At 60.2% G+C, this 18264-nt stretch overlaps 1 protein-coding gene and 1 long non-coding RNA gene across 6 annotated transcripts in view; one reads left to right on the plus strand and one right to left on the minus strand.

Annotated features, from left to right (window-relative positions):
• The first annotated feature begins 248 nt into the window (after positions 1-248).
• On the plus strand, positions 249-17375 carry ADORA2A (adenosine A2a receptor). 5 transcript variants are annotated; one of them, XM_074355998.1, is made up of 4 exons: positions 7190-8035; positions 8513-8608; positions 9075-9638; positions 15685-17375. In XM_074355998.1, the coding sequence occupies exons 3-4, from the start codon at positions 9316-9318 to the stop codon at positions 16589-16591; spliced, it is 1230 nt and encodes a 409-aa protein (XP_074212099.1). In that variant the 5' UTR covers positions 7190-8035; positions 8513-8608; positions 9075-9315; the 3' UTR covers positions 16592-17375. The 5 variants fall into 5 exon arrangements, with proteins under 5 accessions (XP_074212097.1, XP_074212100.1, XP_045372964.1 ...); XM_074355996.1 differs by lacking the exons at positions 7190-8035; positions 8513-8608 and adding an exon at positions 249-558; XM_074355999.1 differs by lacking the exons at positions 7190-8035; positions 8513-8608 and adding an exon at positions 908-1083.
• Positions 9613-18264, minus strand: part of LOC141575767 (uncharacterized) — a 44813-nt gene continuing 36161 nt past the window's right edge. The window contains exon 5 of the long non-coding RNA XR_012503557.1: positions 9613-14253. This is a non-coding gene — a long non-coding RNA (uncharacterized LOC141575767). The remainder of the gene's footprint in view (positions 14254-18264) is intronic.

Consider the following 18264-nt stretch of genomic DNA (forward strand, 5'->3'; position numbering starts at 1 on the left):
GGGGCTGGCTTCCTCCAGGCATCCTTTGAGCTGAGGTGCCAGCTCCCCCACCAGCCCGGGGCCAGACTCAAGAAGGGAGGGCAAGGCTAGTACGGCGGGCTGAAATTTCTCCTTCAGGAAGTGGGGGGGGGGACACGGAGACATTTGAGGAGGAGCAGACACAGGGCGTTTTCCGGGATGGCACAGGGGCACCGGCCCCGCCTAGCGCGGATGAGGACGGACATCAAAGCCCCGGGAGGTCCGGAGCCAGCGGCAGGGGCAGCTCTGGGGACTTTCAGTGGAGGAGTGTGGGCCCGGGTCCCAAAGGGGGAGACTCGTCGACGGAGGGTGCGGTGCGGGTGGAAAAGGCCGTAACTGACGCGAGAGCCGGGAGGGCGCGCTGCGGGACCGCGGCCGGCCGCCCTGTAGCCCTCCGGGCCTCGGTTTCCCCGCACGGCGGGGCGGGGCGAGGACCGCGCGGGTCTGACAGCCGCCTGCAGGGGGCGCCCGCGGGCGGCGCGGCCGGAGCCGGAGCCCGAGCGGTCGCGGAGACAGCGGGAGCCGGCGCGCGAGCGGCAGGTCAGTGGGGTCCCGGGTCCGGGGTTCCCAGGGTCCCGGGTGGGCGGCCGGGCGGCGTGGGGCCGTCGGAAGCCGCCGGGCCGGGAGGGTGGGCGCGTGGGTCCCCTCCCTCAGGTGCCCCGCTGCTCCGTCTCTTCCCGCCGCCCCGAGAGCGAGTTCGCGGGCCGGGGTCCGAGCCCTGCCCGCGGCGGCGGCGGGTGCAGGGGCGGCGCAGGGGCGGTTCAGGCGCGGCCGCCTCCCGAAGCCCGGTCGGGGGGCAGCGTGCGGACCCGCTGGGCCGCCCCGACCTGGACCGGAAGGTGCGCGGGGTAAGAGGGGAGGGGAAGGGGCGAGAGCGCGGCTGCCCCAGCGGCGGGGGCGGGAGCGTCGCGGGCGCGTCCGGGGCCACGGGCCGCCGGGCTCTCCGTGAGCCCGTGGCCGCGTCCGGGCCGGGCCGGGCCTGAGCAGGGCGGGCCGGGCCCCGCGGACGAGGACTTCCACAGGTGGAGCGGGCGGGCGGACAGCCCGCTGCTACGGCGAGGCTGGGTGAGCCGACGGCGTCCCGAGCGCCTGGGGCGCGGCGAGAAAGCGGAATCGAACGCCGGCCGAGCGCAGGAGCGTCCTGGGGGCAGTGGTGGCGGGAACCGGACTCAGGGGACCCAGGGGAGGCCGGGGGACGGGCGGGACAGGGGCGCGCCTCGGACAGTGCTGGCCGTCCGCCGGGCTGCCCTGCGCCGAGGTAGGAATGGCGGGAATGGTGGCGGCCCTCGAGGGACTTGGCGCAGGGTGCCCAGGGGATTAAGGAGGGGCCCCGGCCGGCGGAGCAGAGATGTCCTCGTTCCGGGCGCGGCCACCGCGCTTCAGACTTCAATTTCCCCGACTGTACAATGGGAGGAAGGCGGAGGCCGAGGCCTCCGCGGGGGAGAAGAGAGAAGCGAGAAGTGGAAGGCGGGTCCCCACCCCCTCCCCCCGGACTGGCGCTGTTCCCGGGGGAGGACTAGGCCGGCCCCTTGAGCCGGCTCTCCCTCCCCATCCCCGGCGGCACCCAGGTCGCTTCCACTCGCAGTGCCTGCGCTCTCTTCCCTCCTGGAGCTCAGGCTGCCCTCCCCTCAGTCTCTGCTGTCCAGCTGCTGAGGACTCCCAGCCTCTGCACCCTCCAGAAGACCCTCTACGTCACCCCCATGCCCAGCCAGGGCTGCCCCTGGGGGTCCTGGCCCTGGGGGCCATGGTGAGAATTCTTTGGAGCACAGCGGGCCAGGGAGGATGTGTAGGGGCTGCCTCATAGTCCTGCTGGGGTTGGTCCCGGAGGCCTTGGGTGGGCTGGGAAGGCTCTGCCTCGTGGGTCAGGCCTCCACCCCAGGTTCCCATCCCACCTCCTTGCGGTTCCCTTGGCCTCGAGGGTCTCCCTGGCTCTCCCAGGTCCTGGCGTCCCTTGGGCCACTGCCCCTCCCTCTGCATCCCCCCAGAGCAGACCAGGTTCTGGGCTAAGCTGTCTTCCCTGTTCATTGCCTCAGGGAGGCTGAGGGCAGCTGAGACGTGACTGGCAAGAGGCAGGCTTTGGGCCAGCAGGGCTTTGGGGGGCTTGTGCGTTGCCTCCCTCATGCTGGCCTGGGAAGTGCAGGTTCCCAACCACACCCTGGTCCTGCCCCTAAGAGTCCACAGCCTGAGAGGGCAGTGGCTGGCTTCAAGGGCAGCCCAATGGACCAGGAATTTCATTGCAGACCTGGGTTCTGGTCTTGATTGACTCGCTAGGCAGCTCACTGCTCCAGCAAACCCATCTTCTCATCTGTAAAGCAAGCATGGTGGTGTGAGTGATGCTTAATGTTCAGGGTTGTGGTGGAGAGTAAATGAGATGGGCATTGACTGTGGGAGTTGAGGGTGACCAGAGGACAGGCTAGAGTGTGTGCTTGAGCTGGGGAACCCCAGAGGGAGGCTGTTAGCCTTGCAGGGTTGGGGGACACAGCGGGTCCCTATTGGCAGAGGGAGATGTGGACTAGCGTTGCATTGGGAGCAAGCATCACACCCTGCAAAACTCAGGGCCTCTGGGTGGCTCTGGGCAGTGTCTGCTGTGTGGGATCCCAGCCCCTGGTGGCTCTCAGCAGTGATCTGAAGTCCTTCAGCAGCTCTTGCTCCCACTTAACTTGCCTAATTCCTGAGCCACCTGACTCCCAGTGAGCTGGGACTGCCACCCAAGCGTCTTGTGGGGTCTGGTTTGTCTGCTGCAAGTTGTGCACATGTGAGAGCCCAGGGGAGCATGGCCAGGAGGAAGGCAGAGGCTTGAAGGACAGGCTGAGAAGAGGTTCCGGTATGTGTGTCAGGGGAGCCTGAGGGGACCATTAGGGTCAGGTGCTAAGTTGGCAAAAGGACGAATTCGAGCCCCTAGGGAAGGGGTCTGGGTCCAGGGAAGTGTTGGCGACCACAGAAGGGAGGTGTTGCCCCATGATCTGGAGGTTGGAGGGAGCAGTGGAAGCGTGGTGCCTGAGAGTGGGACCCTGGAGGTCCGTGCTGGGCCTGATAGGGACAGGAAGTGGGGAGTGGGCAGGAGCCTCCCAGAGACTGCTCACCTCCTGGGCAGGGCTGGGGGCTCTGGATGGTGGGAAGGGGCAGTTTAGTAGCAGAGGACCCAGCTCTTGCCCACAGAATCACAGAAGGGTTCCCCAGGGTGTGGAAGCCATGGGGTCCCAACAGGGACCGGAGGGGCTGGATGGAGGGGAAGAGCAGGTGCCCTCACTCGTGCATGGGGAGGCGGGTCAGGAAGGTGGGATGCTCCAGATTTTCAGGACCCCCTCAGGCCTTCTCTGACATGCCCGTGAGCCTCAAACAGGCTGTGGACTTTGCCTGGAATCTGCCCTCATTTCCTCCCCATCCTCCCAGTCCAGCCCCAGCAGCCCCTCCTCTGAGAACCTTTCCAGATCCCTCTGGCCCACGCCTCCTTCTAAAGGACAGGTCTGTCTCAGAAGTTGCTGCTCCCTTCAGCGCAGCCGTCACCTGGAAGAAAGGCTGCCTCGGTGTGCCACGGAGGGGCGCTCAGTGCCACTCTGGTGCCTCCCCTAGTGTCTGGGCTTGTGGTCTCTGCCAGAGACCCCCACAACTGGTATCTTCTGCCCATCTGTCACAGGAGCATTCATCTCTGACCCTTTGGTGGCCTCTGCAAACTATGAGCCAGGTACGAGGAGCCAAGTGGGCCAAGGAGCAGAGGCAGGGCTGTGCTTGAGCTGGTCTGTCTGACCCTCTGGCCCTTTCCCTTCAGCCTCCAGGGCTGCATCATTGAATCTGTGTCCCAGGGACCCCAGAAGTGGGCCCGCCCCCTCCTGTCCTCAGTGGAGCCAGCCCCCAGGAGTCCCTGGGGCCGTGCACCTGGCGCTGCCCCTTCAGCAGGCCAGCCTTTCACCCACCAGGGTCTGTGTTCCCAGGGCCACTGAGAAGCGTCCCCCCATCTTGTCCTCTGCAGGCATCATGGTGCCTGTCATCCTGCCATTAGAGGGTTCACGTGAGGGAGGTGCCATCTCGCTGTGGCCTGTTGTACCTGTGAGGAGCTGCGGTGCAAAGGGGAAGCCTCTTGCTCCGCGTCTCGGGGAGTGTGAGACGGAGTAGGACCTCACTTGGGTTCCTTCCGACACAAGGTGGGGCACCCGGCACCTGGTGTGTGGAGAGGCCCCTTGGAGGGGGAGTCAGGTGAGGTGGCCACCTCAGTCTGGGAGCCGGCAGCCTCTCTGGCATCTGGCCTGGACACGAGGGGATGGGAGGGGGATTCTAGGCCCCCAGTAGGGAGAAGGGCGTTGGCGGGCCCGGAGGCTGCTCTAGGGGCCGGGTTCAGTGCAGTGAGCGGGCCCTGAGCTGCATTCCTGCCCACGTCCTGCCCCCAGGCACTGAGAGCAGCAGCTGCACACTTAAGGGGCCGTAGGGGAGGGCACACCGCTGGGACCTGCCTGGGGACCGCAGGCCCAGCCCACACTGAGTTCCTGAAGCTGGAGCCACTGGCAGCCCTTCAGGGAGGGAGGGAAGAGGCACCCCCCTCAGCAGATGCTCACCTCCAGGCAGCGCCCGAGGACACTGCCCCACCCGAGTGCCGGGTTTGGAGAGGGGCTCAGTGGGTCCTGGGGCCCTGGGGTTTGGGAGGCTTGTGCCCAGGCCAGTCATGGCAGAGCCAGTGGAGGGCTTGTGGCTGGAGCTGAGCTGCCTGAGTTCAGCTGTTCCTCCACTCTGAGTCAGGATGTCAGTGCTCCTCAGTCTGCCTTCCATTTCTCTCAAGTACCCCCCCCATAGACGGTCTGAGAATTCCCCAGGGCCGTCTTCAAACCCCTAGCTGTCCCAACTGTGTGCACACCATGTCACGTCACTTGTGTTCATCTCAATTCCTGTTTTCATCTCCAGGATTCTATACTATTTCTTGCTCATATTTGCTGGTTCTTGTTTTGTTTCTGCCAGTCATTCTCATTCTGGCTTATGGATTCTGTTTCTTTATCTCTTTGAAGATCCTAACTGCCTTTGAAAGGTATCAGTAGATTACTCTATCACCTTCAGCTCTTCTGGAAGGAATGAATCATATTTTACACTGCTGCTTAGCCTCCGTTTTCCTCCTGTGCTTTGAAATTGTGGCTTGCAGGCTCCTCTTAGGTGGGAGCTAGGTCCTGGAGGCGGGGAGTGACCTGCATACTGGGGCAGCAGCTGGCTCTCAGGACAGTCTCCTGGCGCAGGCTTGGCAGGTGGCACAGAGCTCCCTGCGGTCCGGCAGCGGGGATGCTGCCTGGCACAGAGTACGTATTTGGAAACATTTGCTATGAGGAAGTAGTGGAGGGTTCTCAGGCTGGGAGCCCAGGAACAGGCCCAGCACGGCTGTGAGAGGTCCATATCCCTACCCTGGTCTTGGTACACTGCCCATAGCTGCTCCCAGGAGCAGGTGTGCAGGGTCCTGCCTGGAAGCTGGCGGGCACCTCTGTCCAGCAGACTCTGGGGGGTACAGCCACCATCTGGACATGTGTACAGAAAGCCTCACTAGTGTGACGTACAAGGAGCCAGGAAACTGGTGGGTTTGATTAAATCGCATTTTAATTAATGTGGCCAGGCCGGTGGAGGGTGAGGAGGAAGCTGGGAAGAAGCGGCAGTTTTGAGTGACTGCTGGGGAACCCGCGGGGCTGTTCTCTCAAGGCTTATTTAGCACGTTGCCCAGCATGTGACCTAGTCTGTATGGGACAGCTTCTGCCCTCTGCCCTGTCCCCAGCAAGGGACAATCACACGGAAACATTATATTAATAGTATTTAATTTCCCCTCCTGGCTAGCAACAGATGACTCAAGGATTAATTAGACAGAGCCAACAGAGGGATAGGAAATTGCCAGGTTGTGGCCCCGCCCCCAGGCCCCTCCCCACGCCTCCAACCTTCCTGTTGCTCTTAGAGGCCTCTGAAGGGAGGGAAGCAGAGAGGGGCCAGGAGGCCCCGGGAATCTTCCTGCTGCTGCTTTCCGAGGGCACTTCCCCAGCTCCATTCCGCCCTTTCATGCTCATGGTGAGGCTGGGAGGTCATAAGTCTCTTTGGGCCTTAGATCCCTCATCTGTAAAGCAGGGTTCATGGGGTTGGTTGATGAGAACACAGACGACCCCCAGAGCCCCTGCACCCTCATTTCCTGTGCTCCCAAGCAAGCCCCACTGTTGAAGAGGGTTTGGAGAGGAGTCCAGGCAGGTAGCCCTTCGGAGAGCACAGGCCTTGACGGCGCGGTGGTGGCCGGAACCCAGTTCTCCCCAGCTGGCTGACTGTATGGTTGATTCCCAGTTCCTGTCAGTGACACATCAGTAGCTTGAAACAGGCCATGAAGGGAGCATTTATATTGAAAAAATCTGGCAAAGGCCACAAGTTAGGGTGCCCCCAACCCTGGGCTGACAGCTGGGAAGCTCCGACCTCCTCCTGTTCTCCTCCCTGCCCTGCCTGCCTCACGGTGCCCTGGGCGCCACTGACGCGCTTCGCTTGGGGCTGGGAGATTCTAGTTTGGTGATACCCAGGCTGTTCCTGGGGCCAGTGAGCCTCACCCTGGGATGTGCTGGCAGCAGCTGGTGGGGGGACCTGCAGGAAAGCTGTAGAAGACTACTGGGGAGCCCGATGTGCAGGGAGGCAACCTTTTAGGACCTAGCCAGCCCGGGTGCATTAGGTGTGTCTGGCTCCTTGCAGGACTGACATGGGCAGGAGGGTCTACTGCATCCAGGGAGACCTGGATGGGCACCCCAGCCTGGAGGACAGCAGGAAGGGTGTTGGTGCCAGGTGCTGTAGACCTGGGAGCCCACAGTACAGAAGGTTGTGGGGAGACCCTGAGAACTGGGGGGCTATAGGCAGGCACTCGGGGCTGCCAGGAGACCCTCACTGAACAGAGGGTTGGGTTAGGGTCCCCAAATGCCCTTCCATGCCAGGCAGCCCGGCTCACGTGGAGTCAGCCCAGCATTCAGGGTAGGTGCTAGTTGGGGGACCCCATCAGTAGGGCTCTGGGCAGTGGGGCCACACAGCCCAGCCTCAGCTCACAAAAATGTACTTCTCTGAGTCAGGTGGATCACTGGCGGTCCCACCTCATCTGTCCCCAGCAGAGCCCTCTGAATCTGGATGACAGACTGGGGCTGAGTCAGGCTTCTGGCCTGGGCTGTTGGCTGAAGCCAGGGTAAGGAGGCTAGCAGGGCCTTATGAAGAGGCCAGGAAGGCGGGGGGGGCTCCCTGGTGGTGGGAGGCAGGGTCCCCGGGGCTCGCCGGGCCTGACTGGCCAGTGGCCTACTGGTGCTGGACCTGGGAGACCCTTAGATAGGAGGCAGGTCTGGGCCTGCCACTTCTCTTCTGCAGAAGGAGGACAAGACCCTGGACACATAGCCCCTGTGATCAGGGTGCCCCTGGTGAACGCTGCTCTGGGCTGCAGGCCGGGAGCATTGTGTAGCCAGGGATGGACCAGGAGACTTGGTCTGCCCTGCCTCCATCAGTGACGTGCTGTGTAAGCAGCTGGCTGGCAAGCGCCCTGTGCACAGCAGGGGTTCAGTGGGACTCGTTTGTGGCCACGCCCCTGCCAGGCCTGGGAGAAGCCCTCAGCTGCAGGAACCCCTTAGGTTCTCAGGGGCCTCCTCATCTCTCTCCTGCTCCCTGGTGTTGGGCGCGCCCCTCTAAGCCTCCTAGTGGGCACAGGGATGACTCTCAGGTGTGGCTGCAGCCCGCGCCCACCCAGCTCCAGCCGCCTGAAGCACATAGGAGTTAGAAGGAAATGGGGTTCATACATCACCTCCTGGATGGGGGGGCCTGGCCCTTTGAATACAGCCAGGGACCACAGGCGACCTTCTCCCAAGGCTACCGGTCCCACTTGATCCCTCGGGTCCTGGAGGAGAGGCAGGATGCAGCCCTGACCCCACAGCGAGCGGCTGAAAGGCAGCTTCAGCCTCTTGTGCTCAGGCAGGCAGCAGACACTGCCTGTGTACACCTGGGCCTGGGGCAAAAGAGGGGGTGGACTTGGCCTGGGGGACACCGCCGGGCAGCACAGGTGAGTGTGACGGGGGGCAGAGTTGGTGGGGAGGGGGCCCTGGGCTGGCAGGGGGACAGAGACTATTTCACAAGCTTGGTGGGTGGGTGTCACTGGGTGTTTGGGCTGGGGAGACTAAGACTTTTCCTTTTACGGAGTGTCACTAATTCTTTACATTTCTAGGACATTTTGCCTCTGGGGGAGCCCTTTCAAGCATGTTTATTTTCTTCTCATAGAATTGTGGGTGAAAACAGAAATGGCCCCCAGAAGCTATCAGGGTCCAACCTCTCCAATGTGTCAGTGGGGAAACTGAGACCCAGAAAGGAAAAATATTCTTGCTTGCAGTCCCCCAGCAAGTCCTGGCTGAGTGTACCAGCCAGGCTGAGGAGCAGGCTGGGGAGCGGGCGTGGGTGGAAGGAGTGAGGGGGAGGCTGCTGCCCCGCCCAGATGTGCAGTCAGCTGGCGGGGGCTGCTGAGGGGTGGCTCCCTTTGTGCCAGCTCCAGCGCCCTGTGCTCCAGCACCACCAGTGAGGGCAAGGGGGCTTGCCTGCCGGCAGTGGAAGACAGGACCAGACATCTACCCGATCCTTCCAGGTTGGAGCTCTAGGGGCCCCTGGGCAGCTCCTTTGTGGGCAGCATAGGAAGGTGCTGGTGGTTCCCAGGAAGAGCTCTGGGGGTGCAGCAGATGGAAGCAGGCTGAGAGGGAGAGGTGGGTGGCCCTGGGAGACCCGGGGGTTAAGGAGGCCTTTCCAGGATGGAGGGTTGTGGGGTGGTGGTGAGCTCAGGAACCTGGGAGACAGGCAGGACTGCCACAGAATGCTTGAAGAGCTGATGGGGGGGCCATCACAAGTAACTTGACTGGAAGTTCCCGGCTTCCCCGGAAGAAATGCAGAGACAGGCTGGTCCCCGGCCTCTGTTAGGGGTGGGAAAGGCAGGGTGCTGCGGGCCAGCAGGTGGGCTTCCGGCTGACACCTGGCCTGCGCGGAGGGCCGCCCCGGAAATCTGCAGCTGTGCCCCGCGGCTAGCGGTCCAGCTCCTCACAAGGCTTCTCCCTTGGCAGGTACCTCAGGAACTCAGGCCGAGCTGAGCCAAGATGCCGCCAGAGCCCCTGGAGAGGGCCTGGCTTCTGGAGGCTGGGTTGAAAAGGCCCTAGAGGCGGCCCCCCGTTGGCAGGGACGCTCCTGGCTCCTGTGAAGAAGGGGCTCAGGGCCTGGGCAGGGCCGGCAGTGCTGCAGCTATGGACCGTGAGCTGGCCCGGCCCGCGTCCTTGCTGACCCCGCCCGGCGGCGGCTGTGCCCACCATGGGTTCCTGGGTGTACATCATGGTGGAGCTGGCCATCGCTGTACTGGCCATCCTGGGCAACGTGCTGGTGTGCTGGGCTGTGTGGCTGAACAGCAACCTGCAGAACGTCACCAACTACTTTGTGGTGTCCCTGGCGGCGGCCGACATTGCTGTGGGGGTCCTCGCCATCCCCTTTGCCATCACCATCAGCATGGGGTTCTGTGCCGCCTGCCACAGCTGCCTCTTCTTTGCCTGCTTCGTGCTGGTCCTCACGCAGAGCTCCATCTTCAGCCTCCTGGCCATCGCCATTGACCGCTACATCGCCATCCGCATCCCACTCCGGTGAGCTGGGGGTTGGGGGCTGCCCCATGGTCTCTTCCGTGGCATGCCTCTTGCCAGGGGCCACATCTGTGAGACAGCTGCCTGTGCCAGGGTGAACTTGGGGTCAGGGTTTGGCCTCATGTCAGTATGTTGAGCTGAGGACCGGGCTGTGGAGCTCAGTCTGGGGCTGCCCAGGGCTTAGCATGTGGCCAGCATCCATGCCACTCCAGCTGATCCCTGTGGGCACAGGGCACACTGGCCTTCCCCAGGCTCCCCCAGGCTATGTGGTTGAGGCTGCCATGTTTTGGCTGTTGGCAGATGTGTGTGGCCAAGGCCTGGTGTGTGTGCCTGGGCGGTTCTTCACAGAGCGTGATGCTGAGGCGGGGTGGCTACCACGGGAAACCACAGGAGCTCAGAGCTAGAAGCCTGCCTGCCCCTCCCGGCTGGCCTGCAGTTTGCACATTAGGAAAATGACCCAGAGAGGGGAAGTGACTTGGCTAAACGCCCTGGTGAGTCACTTGGGCCTCTGTGCAAATTCTGTGCTCCTCAGTCACCAACTGCTCAGGATCTCGAGACAGCTGGGGACTGGTTGGAGGACTGGGGTTTTTATGGTAAAACTTTTGTGAAGTGACTTCAGCCATGTATTGTGTAAATGAAGACTGTCCCTGAGGCTGAGTTCACTTAAATGCAGCCTCCACCTCCTGCCATGGAGGAAGCTAGAAAGTGTCCCTCCCCGGAGGGCCTTCTGCCCTATCTCCTTGCCTCTCCAACCTGGAGCTGGGTTCCACAGCCTCGGTGGCTGCAGGCAGGTCTCAAAGGATGCTGTGCCCCGTCCAGCAGTGAATCCTCTGAAACAGGTGGGGGCCTACCTACAGAACAGGCCCCACCAGCCCCACATGGCCTGAGGGTGCCTTGGCCAGGAGTGGGGACAGGCTCGATAAGCAAGAGGAGATTTGCAGTGTCAAACCCAAGGGGGCCCTTAGAGGTCATTTCCTCTCATCTTTTGGATGGAAAAATGAGGCTCAGGGGAGGCAACCAGCCCCCAAGGCCACACAGCAAGCTGGTAGCAGAGTCGGGACTGGGCCTGGGAAGAAATGTGCCTGCTGCCCTCTGAGCCTTCGGTCTCTGGGGAGCTGGTCTCTGTGTGGCCCTCTGGGACACTCTGTGTCTCAGGAAAGCCTAGGACCCTTGTCAAAAGAGAAGGGCACTCTGGCTGGCCTAACAGAGGGCCAGCCTTAGTGGGCAGAGCAGAGCTCACTGAGGGACAGCTCAGAGCACAGGCCTGTGTGACGGCTCCCAGGTGGACTGGCGTCCACGCTGTGGCCAGGCTGAGGGTGGGCTGAGCCGGGCTAGCCCTGGGGGAGAGCAGAGGCCTTGCTCTCGTTTTCTTCCCAGATTCAAGGGGCAGCGGATTTGAGGGAGAGAACAGGCCTGCTGGTCTCAGTAGAAAGAGCCGCTGCTTCTTTTTCTCCTCTCTGTTTTCTAGGAGTCAGAAGAATGACTCCTCAAAGCAAAAGGAAGGACTTGATTTGTGACTCTGGAAAGTCAGCTGCCACCCTCTGGGCCCATTTCCTCATCTGTAAAGGGGCCAGGTCTCTGTCCCTTTGAGCTCACAAAGGTGTTTTGAGGGTCCAGTGAGTGGACTAGAGTGACAGTGCCCTGAGGAAGGGTGGCAGGGTTGGGTGGGTGGGGACCCAGCTCCTTTTGGACCTGGCACTTCCTCCTCAGCCCCAGCTGCATCCTTGACTCCCACGACCTTCCAGAGCGGGACCTGGCTCCACCCAGACCCTGGCCGTTTGAGCTCTGACTGACTAGGCTTTGGAAGGGTCAGCCTGGGTCTCTCGGATCTGGGAGCCGATGGGGATGACGGTGATGAGGATGCTCACCCTCCCCCGGGGCAGAGCGCACCACGGCTGCCAGAGGATGTCAGCGCAGCATCTCCTTTGATCCTCCCGGCCAGCACTGTGGCCAAGCGGATGTTATGACCGTCTTGTTACTCATGGGGAGGCCAGAGCAGGAGAAGGAAAAATGCCTCCTGATGTGGGGGCTCTAGGGCCCTTCCCGCAGCTCCAGACCCCCCCTGGGTCCCCCCACTTCCTCTTCTTCAGGGGCCTGGGCCTGCGAGGGCTGAGGAGGTTGAGGTGTGTGAAGGTGTCCTTGGGGGCTCTTGACAGGGAGATGGCCACAAGGGGTGACCGGATGGAGGCAGACGGGAACCTGGAGCCACCCCCGCCCCGCCCCGCCGTCCCCTTCCAGCTGGGAATCAGCTCCCCTGCGTGTAATTTCCTGCTCCACTCAGTAGGTCCATTCGTCTGCTCTGAACTCTGGCCTCTGACCTCTGCTCTGGATGCCTAGTCCCAGGCCTACACCATTCATTTCTCTTCTTTCCTTTCCCTTTTTTTTTTTTTTAAAGAATTTAGTTTTGAAAACTCTATGTGCTCCTTCCAACTGCAGGGACCCTGCTGGGCTAGGGCTGGGCCTGCTCAGGAAGTCAGTGAAACAGAAGCCTGGCCAGAGGCAATGATGGGAGCACTTCAACTCCCAGAGGACAGGAATCCCAGGGCGAGAGAAAAAGGGCTTTTTTTTCCCAGGGGAATGTCACACCCCTTGTCTGTCACATTGGCCCCTGGTGACCGCTTGCTCTCCTTGGGAAACAGGCCTCCTATGGGCAGCAGAGTCCTGTGTGGTGAGCTGCCCTGGGGTGGGGGTGGGGGACAAAACCTGAATATTCTGGCTTCTAAGGAGGGCAGGATCGGGAGAGAGGACTAGGGCTCCTGGAGGAGGTGACACCACGGGTCAGTGGGGTTGGAGGTGGGTTGTGTTCAGATGGGCGGCATGTGTTGGGGCAGGTGTAACAAGACGGGGCCAAGCCTGGGCAAAGGCCCCAAGGAAGGAATGAGCACGCAGGCTCTGGGCCAGGAAGAGGTGACAGAGGAGAACAGGCCAGCAGGGAGGGTGTGACACTGGCTCAGGCCTAACTGTGCCAGAAGTCTGACTTTCACCCGTGGGTCAGTGGCCCTTCAATTCTTGGTTACTGAATCCTTTGGACAACTTAGGAAAGCACCACCTTCTCCTGATTATAGGGCAAAAATTGTGGTGGGCATTCTTGGATCATAGGGTGAACCCCAAATGTGAGTAATGGGGAGCTCCAGGAAAGGGCACCCTGTGAGCTGGAGGACATAGGATGCAGAGGCACCTTCAAATGTGGGGGCTCTGGCACTGGCTTCTTGGATACCTCTGGGCTCCTCAGAACAGCAGAGTGTGATGCTGGATAGCCTTGATACCCCTTCCACCAGACAGTTCATGTCAAGGAGTGACTGCCTCCATCACAGACACAGCTCAGGGTGCTGCAGCACCAGGCTGTGGCCTGGCCATGGTTCTCTCGGGCCGTATGTTGACCCAGTCCCCCGAAAGCCTAGATCCAGGGCTGCCAGCCTAAGAGGCTGTCTTTTGAATAACAAAATTAATCTGTTTGGTGTTTGTTTTTTTTAAAATAATACCCACATGTACTAAAACATCAAAAAAGAAGAAAAGAGTATAGGGAAGAACTGTCGTCCTTGCACCATCTCAGTTCCTTTCCTGGAAGGCAGCGCTGGGAGTCTTGCCAGACGTTCTCTGCACACACAGACAAGTGCTATCAATGTGTCTGCTGTTTCTGTCCCCACGAGGGGCTTCCTTTACAGAATGCAGTGGCAGACATCCCTTCATTGGTTTCCTCATCTAAACACAGACTACTGGGCAGAGCAGGGATTTTTCAGGGAGATCCCCAGAAGCCTTCAGGCTGGGTGCCGGCTTCCTCACCAACTCACTCATTCAGTGAATATTATTAAGCCCCACTCTTCCTCAGCAGCTCCACCTCCGTGACTGCCTGGAAATGCAGGCTAGAAGGTTGCTGCTGGAGAACAATTTGAAAATCCCCAAAGCAGGTGGCCTCCAGGCCCTCCACCCTCCGTGCTACCGCTTGTTTCTTCTTGTGGCCCTCAAACGACAGGAAGCTGACCCCTGCCCGAGGCAGCCAGTTTCCCGAGGGATGAATTCACTTACTGAGCCACAGTCCACTGTCCTGTAACTTCCACCCACTGATTCTACATTCTGCCCTCCTGGGACAGTGCTCCCAGGCCCGATTCTTAGTCCCATCTTACAGATGAGGGAACTAATGTTCAAAGAGGCACAGTGACAAAACATGGCTAAACACGAATGCACCAGCGCGAGAACCCAGAGTCTCCTTTGCTCAGGAAAAATATCAACATTAAAAAAGAGCCTCCTGTTCAACGAGATTATATAAATTACTATTTGTAGAGTACTAAAAACTGCCTGGCACAGAGCAAGTGCTATATAAGCATTAAATGGCAAAAAAAAAAAAAAAAAAAAAAAAAAAAAAAAAAAACCAGCCTCTGACCTCAGGTCTGAGGCTCCAGAGCAGGTGGGGCGGCGCAGGCCCTGTGCGTCCGGGCAGGAGTGCGCAGGGGTGCGCCCTCCGCCTGCCGAGCCTGGTGCAGGCGCCCGACCCCCTGGGAACGGCCCTGCCCAGCTACCACGTGGATTCAGAACTGACCAGCTTACCTTGGTCCAAGTTGCCTCTGGACTTCTGGAATGTCCATGGCAAGTCGATTCCTCTCCTTGGGCCTCAGTTTCCCTACCTATACAATGAGGGAGTTGGACTAGGTAAGAGGCCAGAGTCCATTAGGTTCTCCCCCTCCTCCTTAATTTGAATTAGTTGACAACGACTAACCTTGGGGATTCTGCCCAGCAAATCAGCTCCCAGCCCCTCCTGAGAGCTGGCAGCCCCGGGCAGCACGCAGCACCGTGGTGCGGGTGGGTGGCTGAGCAGGGTCCGCTGCCTCCTGCATGTGGTCAACACCTGCCAGCCTGCCACGTTTGTGACCTGTAGGCCCTTGTGTTTGCTCCCCCATGGACTGTTTTCTCTGGATACTTACAATTCTGGAATTAAGCATGTTTTTCCTTGATACTACTGTGTGTCCCTGTCTCAGTCTCTGCTGGCAATGCAGAGATGGATACTGGGAAGCCTTGGGAGCTCAGACTGGGTAGCAGTTAGCTGACCTTGAGTAAGAAACTTCCCAAGAAGGTATCTCACCTGAACTTGAAGGATGGGTAGGGTTTACTAGGTAGAGGGGAGGGCAGTCTGGTGTTGCCAGGATCAAAACCGTTAAACACAAGGTCATCCCTCAGACACTGCTGAGGTCGCCTTCCTCAGTCAGGGAGATGATTTTTTGATTGCCTGTTCTCATAATAAAATCTACGCCACCTTTCTGTCAGCCTGGGTCAGCTTCTGGACGAGCAGAGCAGGCCACTCACTGAGTCTCAGACCTAGTCTGACTCTCTAGAGGACTGAGTGATTTTGGACAGATTACTTGTTCTCTCTGGACCTTAGTATCTCATGCAACTCCTTCCTTTTGAATGTTAAGGCTGTATATAAATGTTAGTTAAGACAGACTGATCTCATCTCTCTCCAGTGCTGTGGGTGAATTTGGAAGGGAGAGAGGGTATCTCATTTGGCCTGGGACCTCCACCCCTGCTTTACCCACCTGTGCCGCCTCTTCTTGGGGGCTTCTGGAGACCCTAAGTGGTGAAGGAAGAGCATGGAGCACAAGAGATGTGAATCACCTACACGTCTGATCTGCCCCCAGCCAGTGACTACCCTCCTGGCCTGTTCTCACTCTAAAGGGAAACCCATCCTGGCATTGACTAAGCCCAGCAGGGAGGTGATAACTTCCTCCCTTCCTCCCCACCAAAAAATCACTTATTAATGCCCTCAAACCAAACTAGTTAAGTGCCAGGACTACTAGTAATACTAGTCAGTAATGATCTGAACATCTGTGCAGTGGTCTCCCTTTTCAGGGCACCTGCTCTCCTGTTACCTCCTGTGAGAAAAGGCAAGGTCTGGAGCTCCCCTGAACAGAAGAGGATACTGAGGCTCAGAGGCAAGAAGTGGCTGGTCCAGGACCTCACAGCCAGTAGACGGGGGACGGGGTACTGCTTTGGGTTTCTGACTCTTGGCTTCCTAGCCCTGGTTCCCAGGCCTCTGATGCTGGTCTCCTCTCCGCAGGTACAATGGCTTGGTGACCGGCACGAGGGCCAAGGGCATCATTGCGGTCTGCTGGGTGCTGTCATTTGCCATCGGCCTGACCCCCATGCTGGGCTGGAACAACTGCAGCCAGCAGAGGGAGGGCAGGAACCAGTCGCAGGACTGCGGGCAGGGCCAGGTGGCCTGCCTCTTCGAGTACGTGGTCCCCATGAACTACATGGTGTACTACAACTTCTTCGCGTGTGTGCTGGTGCCCCTGCTGCTCATGCTGGGCGTCTACCTGCGGATCTTCCTGGCCGCCCGGCGCCAGCTGAAGCAGATGGAGAGCCAGCCTCTGCCGGGAGAGCGGGCTCGGTCCACGCTGCAGAAGGAGGTCCATGCTGCCAAGTCGCTGGCCATCATCGTGGGGCTCTTCGCCCTCTGCTGGCTGCCCCTGCACATCATCAACTGCTTCACCTTCTTCTGCTCCAAGTGCAGCCATGCCCCGCCCTGGCTCATGTACCTGGCCATCATCCTCTCCCACACCAACTCCGTGGTGAACCCACTCATCTATGCCTACCGCATCCGTGAGTTCCGCCAGACCTTCCGCAAGATTATCCGCAGCCACATCCTGAGGCGGCGGGAGGCCTTCAAGGCAGGCGGCACCAGCGCCCGGGCTCTGGCAGCTTCTGACAGCGACACAGAGCAGCTCAGCCTCCGCCTCAACGGCCACCCCCCTGGGATGTGGGCCAACGGCAGTGCCCCCCAGCCCGAGCGGCGGCCCAATGGCTACGCCCTGGGGCTGGTGAGTAGAGGGAGTGCCCCTGAATCACAAGGGGACATGGGCCTCCCAGACGTGGAGCTCCTCAGCCACGAGCTCGAGGGAGCGCGCCCAGAGTCCCCCAGCCTCGAGGGCCCCCGAGCCCAGGATGGAGCAGGAGTGTCCTGATAGTCCACTGGGTCTGCCCCTTCCAAAGGAGGGGATCGTTGTCTTGCTGGCTGGCGGAACCAGTCACGTTTGGGAGGAGCGTGCATGTGCCGGAGACCCCTCTCGTGGCTGGTTCCCACTTTGGACTGAGAGCAGGGAGCCCCGGCTGGAGCAGCATGAGGCCCAGCAGGAAGGCGATGGAGTCCGAGGAAGCGGACGTTTCATGCTGGGAGGCGCTGCACCAGGCCAGGGCTCCAGCACCAGAGCACCTGGCTGGTCAGGGCTGGTCCCCAACTCCGGAAGCACCTGGACGTGCCACCGTGCCTCAGCAGAGCAGCTGTGGCAGAGCAGGCTGGCTGGCTGAGGCTGGGGAGACACACCACCCGCCCCAGACTTTCCAAGGGTTCAGGAGCTGCTGTGCCTGGAGGTGACGTTTGACTTTTTTTCCAGGAGAAAACATAAGCTGTGTGTGAGGAAACCCTTTGTATCTTCTTATCTTTCCTTCCTGGCTGCTGGGTCTGTTTAGGTCCTGCTGCTAACCTGGCACCAGGATTTGGCCCAGGGAGTCCCAGGTGCCCTCTCCTGCTGCCGCGCGCTTCCCACGCGAGGTCCCGCGACTTGTAACAGCGGTGTCAGGGCATGGTCGCAGGGGAGGGAGGAGGTCGGGGCTGGCCAGCACAGGGGAGCCCAGGTGGCTCAGAGCTGCCCAGGTGGAGGCCCTGTCTAACCGCCTTTCCTTCTGAAGGGAGTGTTGTTGTTTTTTTTCCCCTGAGATAAAGTAAAAATGAGCCATGATGTGTTTTAAGCTTGTCGCAAAGAGAATGGTGTCTGAGTTCCTTTCCTTACCCCACAGCCAGGCCTGGCATGCACATACGTGTTGCATGTGTGAGAGTGTGAGCATATGTTCAGACGGAAGACCTGCCAGTCTGCCTGCCTGGGGTGGCAGGGGCAGGGGGTGGCCTCCCCGGCTCCCACCTTCCTAGGGGACAGGCTGCTGGGTTGCACCAAAATCCAAATGTTCCTGCACAGCCCCCAAACCAGCATCCCTGTGAGAAGGGATGTGCGGGGAGGGGCGCTTTTCCTGCTGTGCTCCCCCTAGAGTCCAGCCCTAGGCGTCCCTCAGTGTGGGGACCAGGCTCCTCCCTCCCTCATCACCTTCCTACCTTGCCTTGAGGAAGATCTCTTTCTCTATTACTCTCAGAGCTGTGCCTCACCTCCCCACTGCCCTGTTTCCCCCCCTCAGCCGAGAGGCCACAAAGGGCTCTAAAAACAGAGGGAGGGGTGGCTAAACTGCCCTCCCCTGGAGTCATCCCTCCTCCCACTCCTGCAAAGAAACCCATAAGGAACGGGTGTTTCCGGCACTGACACCGGCTCAGAGGCCCCTTGCCTAAGGAGGTGGTGCCGTCCTGCTGTGATGGAGAAGTCTGAGGCCCAGGGGAAAGTGAGCAGCCTGGCCCAGCCCAAGGGCCAGTCTGGGTCTCAAGTCTGGCAGGCACGCTCCCGGCAGAGGCAGGGCAGGAATGTTAGCACTTCACAGGTAATCCTCATGCAGCCCTGGGAGCCTCATTTTACAGGTGACTAAACCAAAGTGAGACTAAACCCCCTCTAGAACAGAGCGGTTAAGTGCTTGGCCCAGCTGCACAGCCAGTAAGTGGCAGAAGTGAACTTAAAACCCACGTTTGCCCACTGCAAAA

Source organism: Camelus bactrianus, chromosome 32, assembly GCF_048773025.1.
Source record: "Camelus bactrianus isolate YW-2024 breed Bactrian camel chromosome 32, ASM4877302v1, whole genome shotgun sequence".
In the NCBI taxonomy this organism is placed as follows: Eukaryota; Metazoa; Chordata; class Mammalia; order Artiodactyla; family Camelidae; genus Camelus; species Camelus bactrianus.

Bases quoted from the DNA above. Each gene is read 5' to 3' on its own strand.
- ADORA2A (XM_074355996.1), top strand. From the start codon at position 9,316: ATGGGTTCCTGGGTGTACATCATGGTGGAGCTGGCCATCGCTGTACTG. The intron at 9,639-15,684 runs GTGAGCTGGGGG...TCCTCTCCGCAG, and splicing joins GCCATCCGCATCCCACTCCG to GTACAATGGCTTGGTGACCG.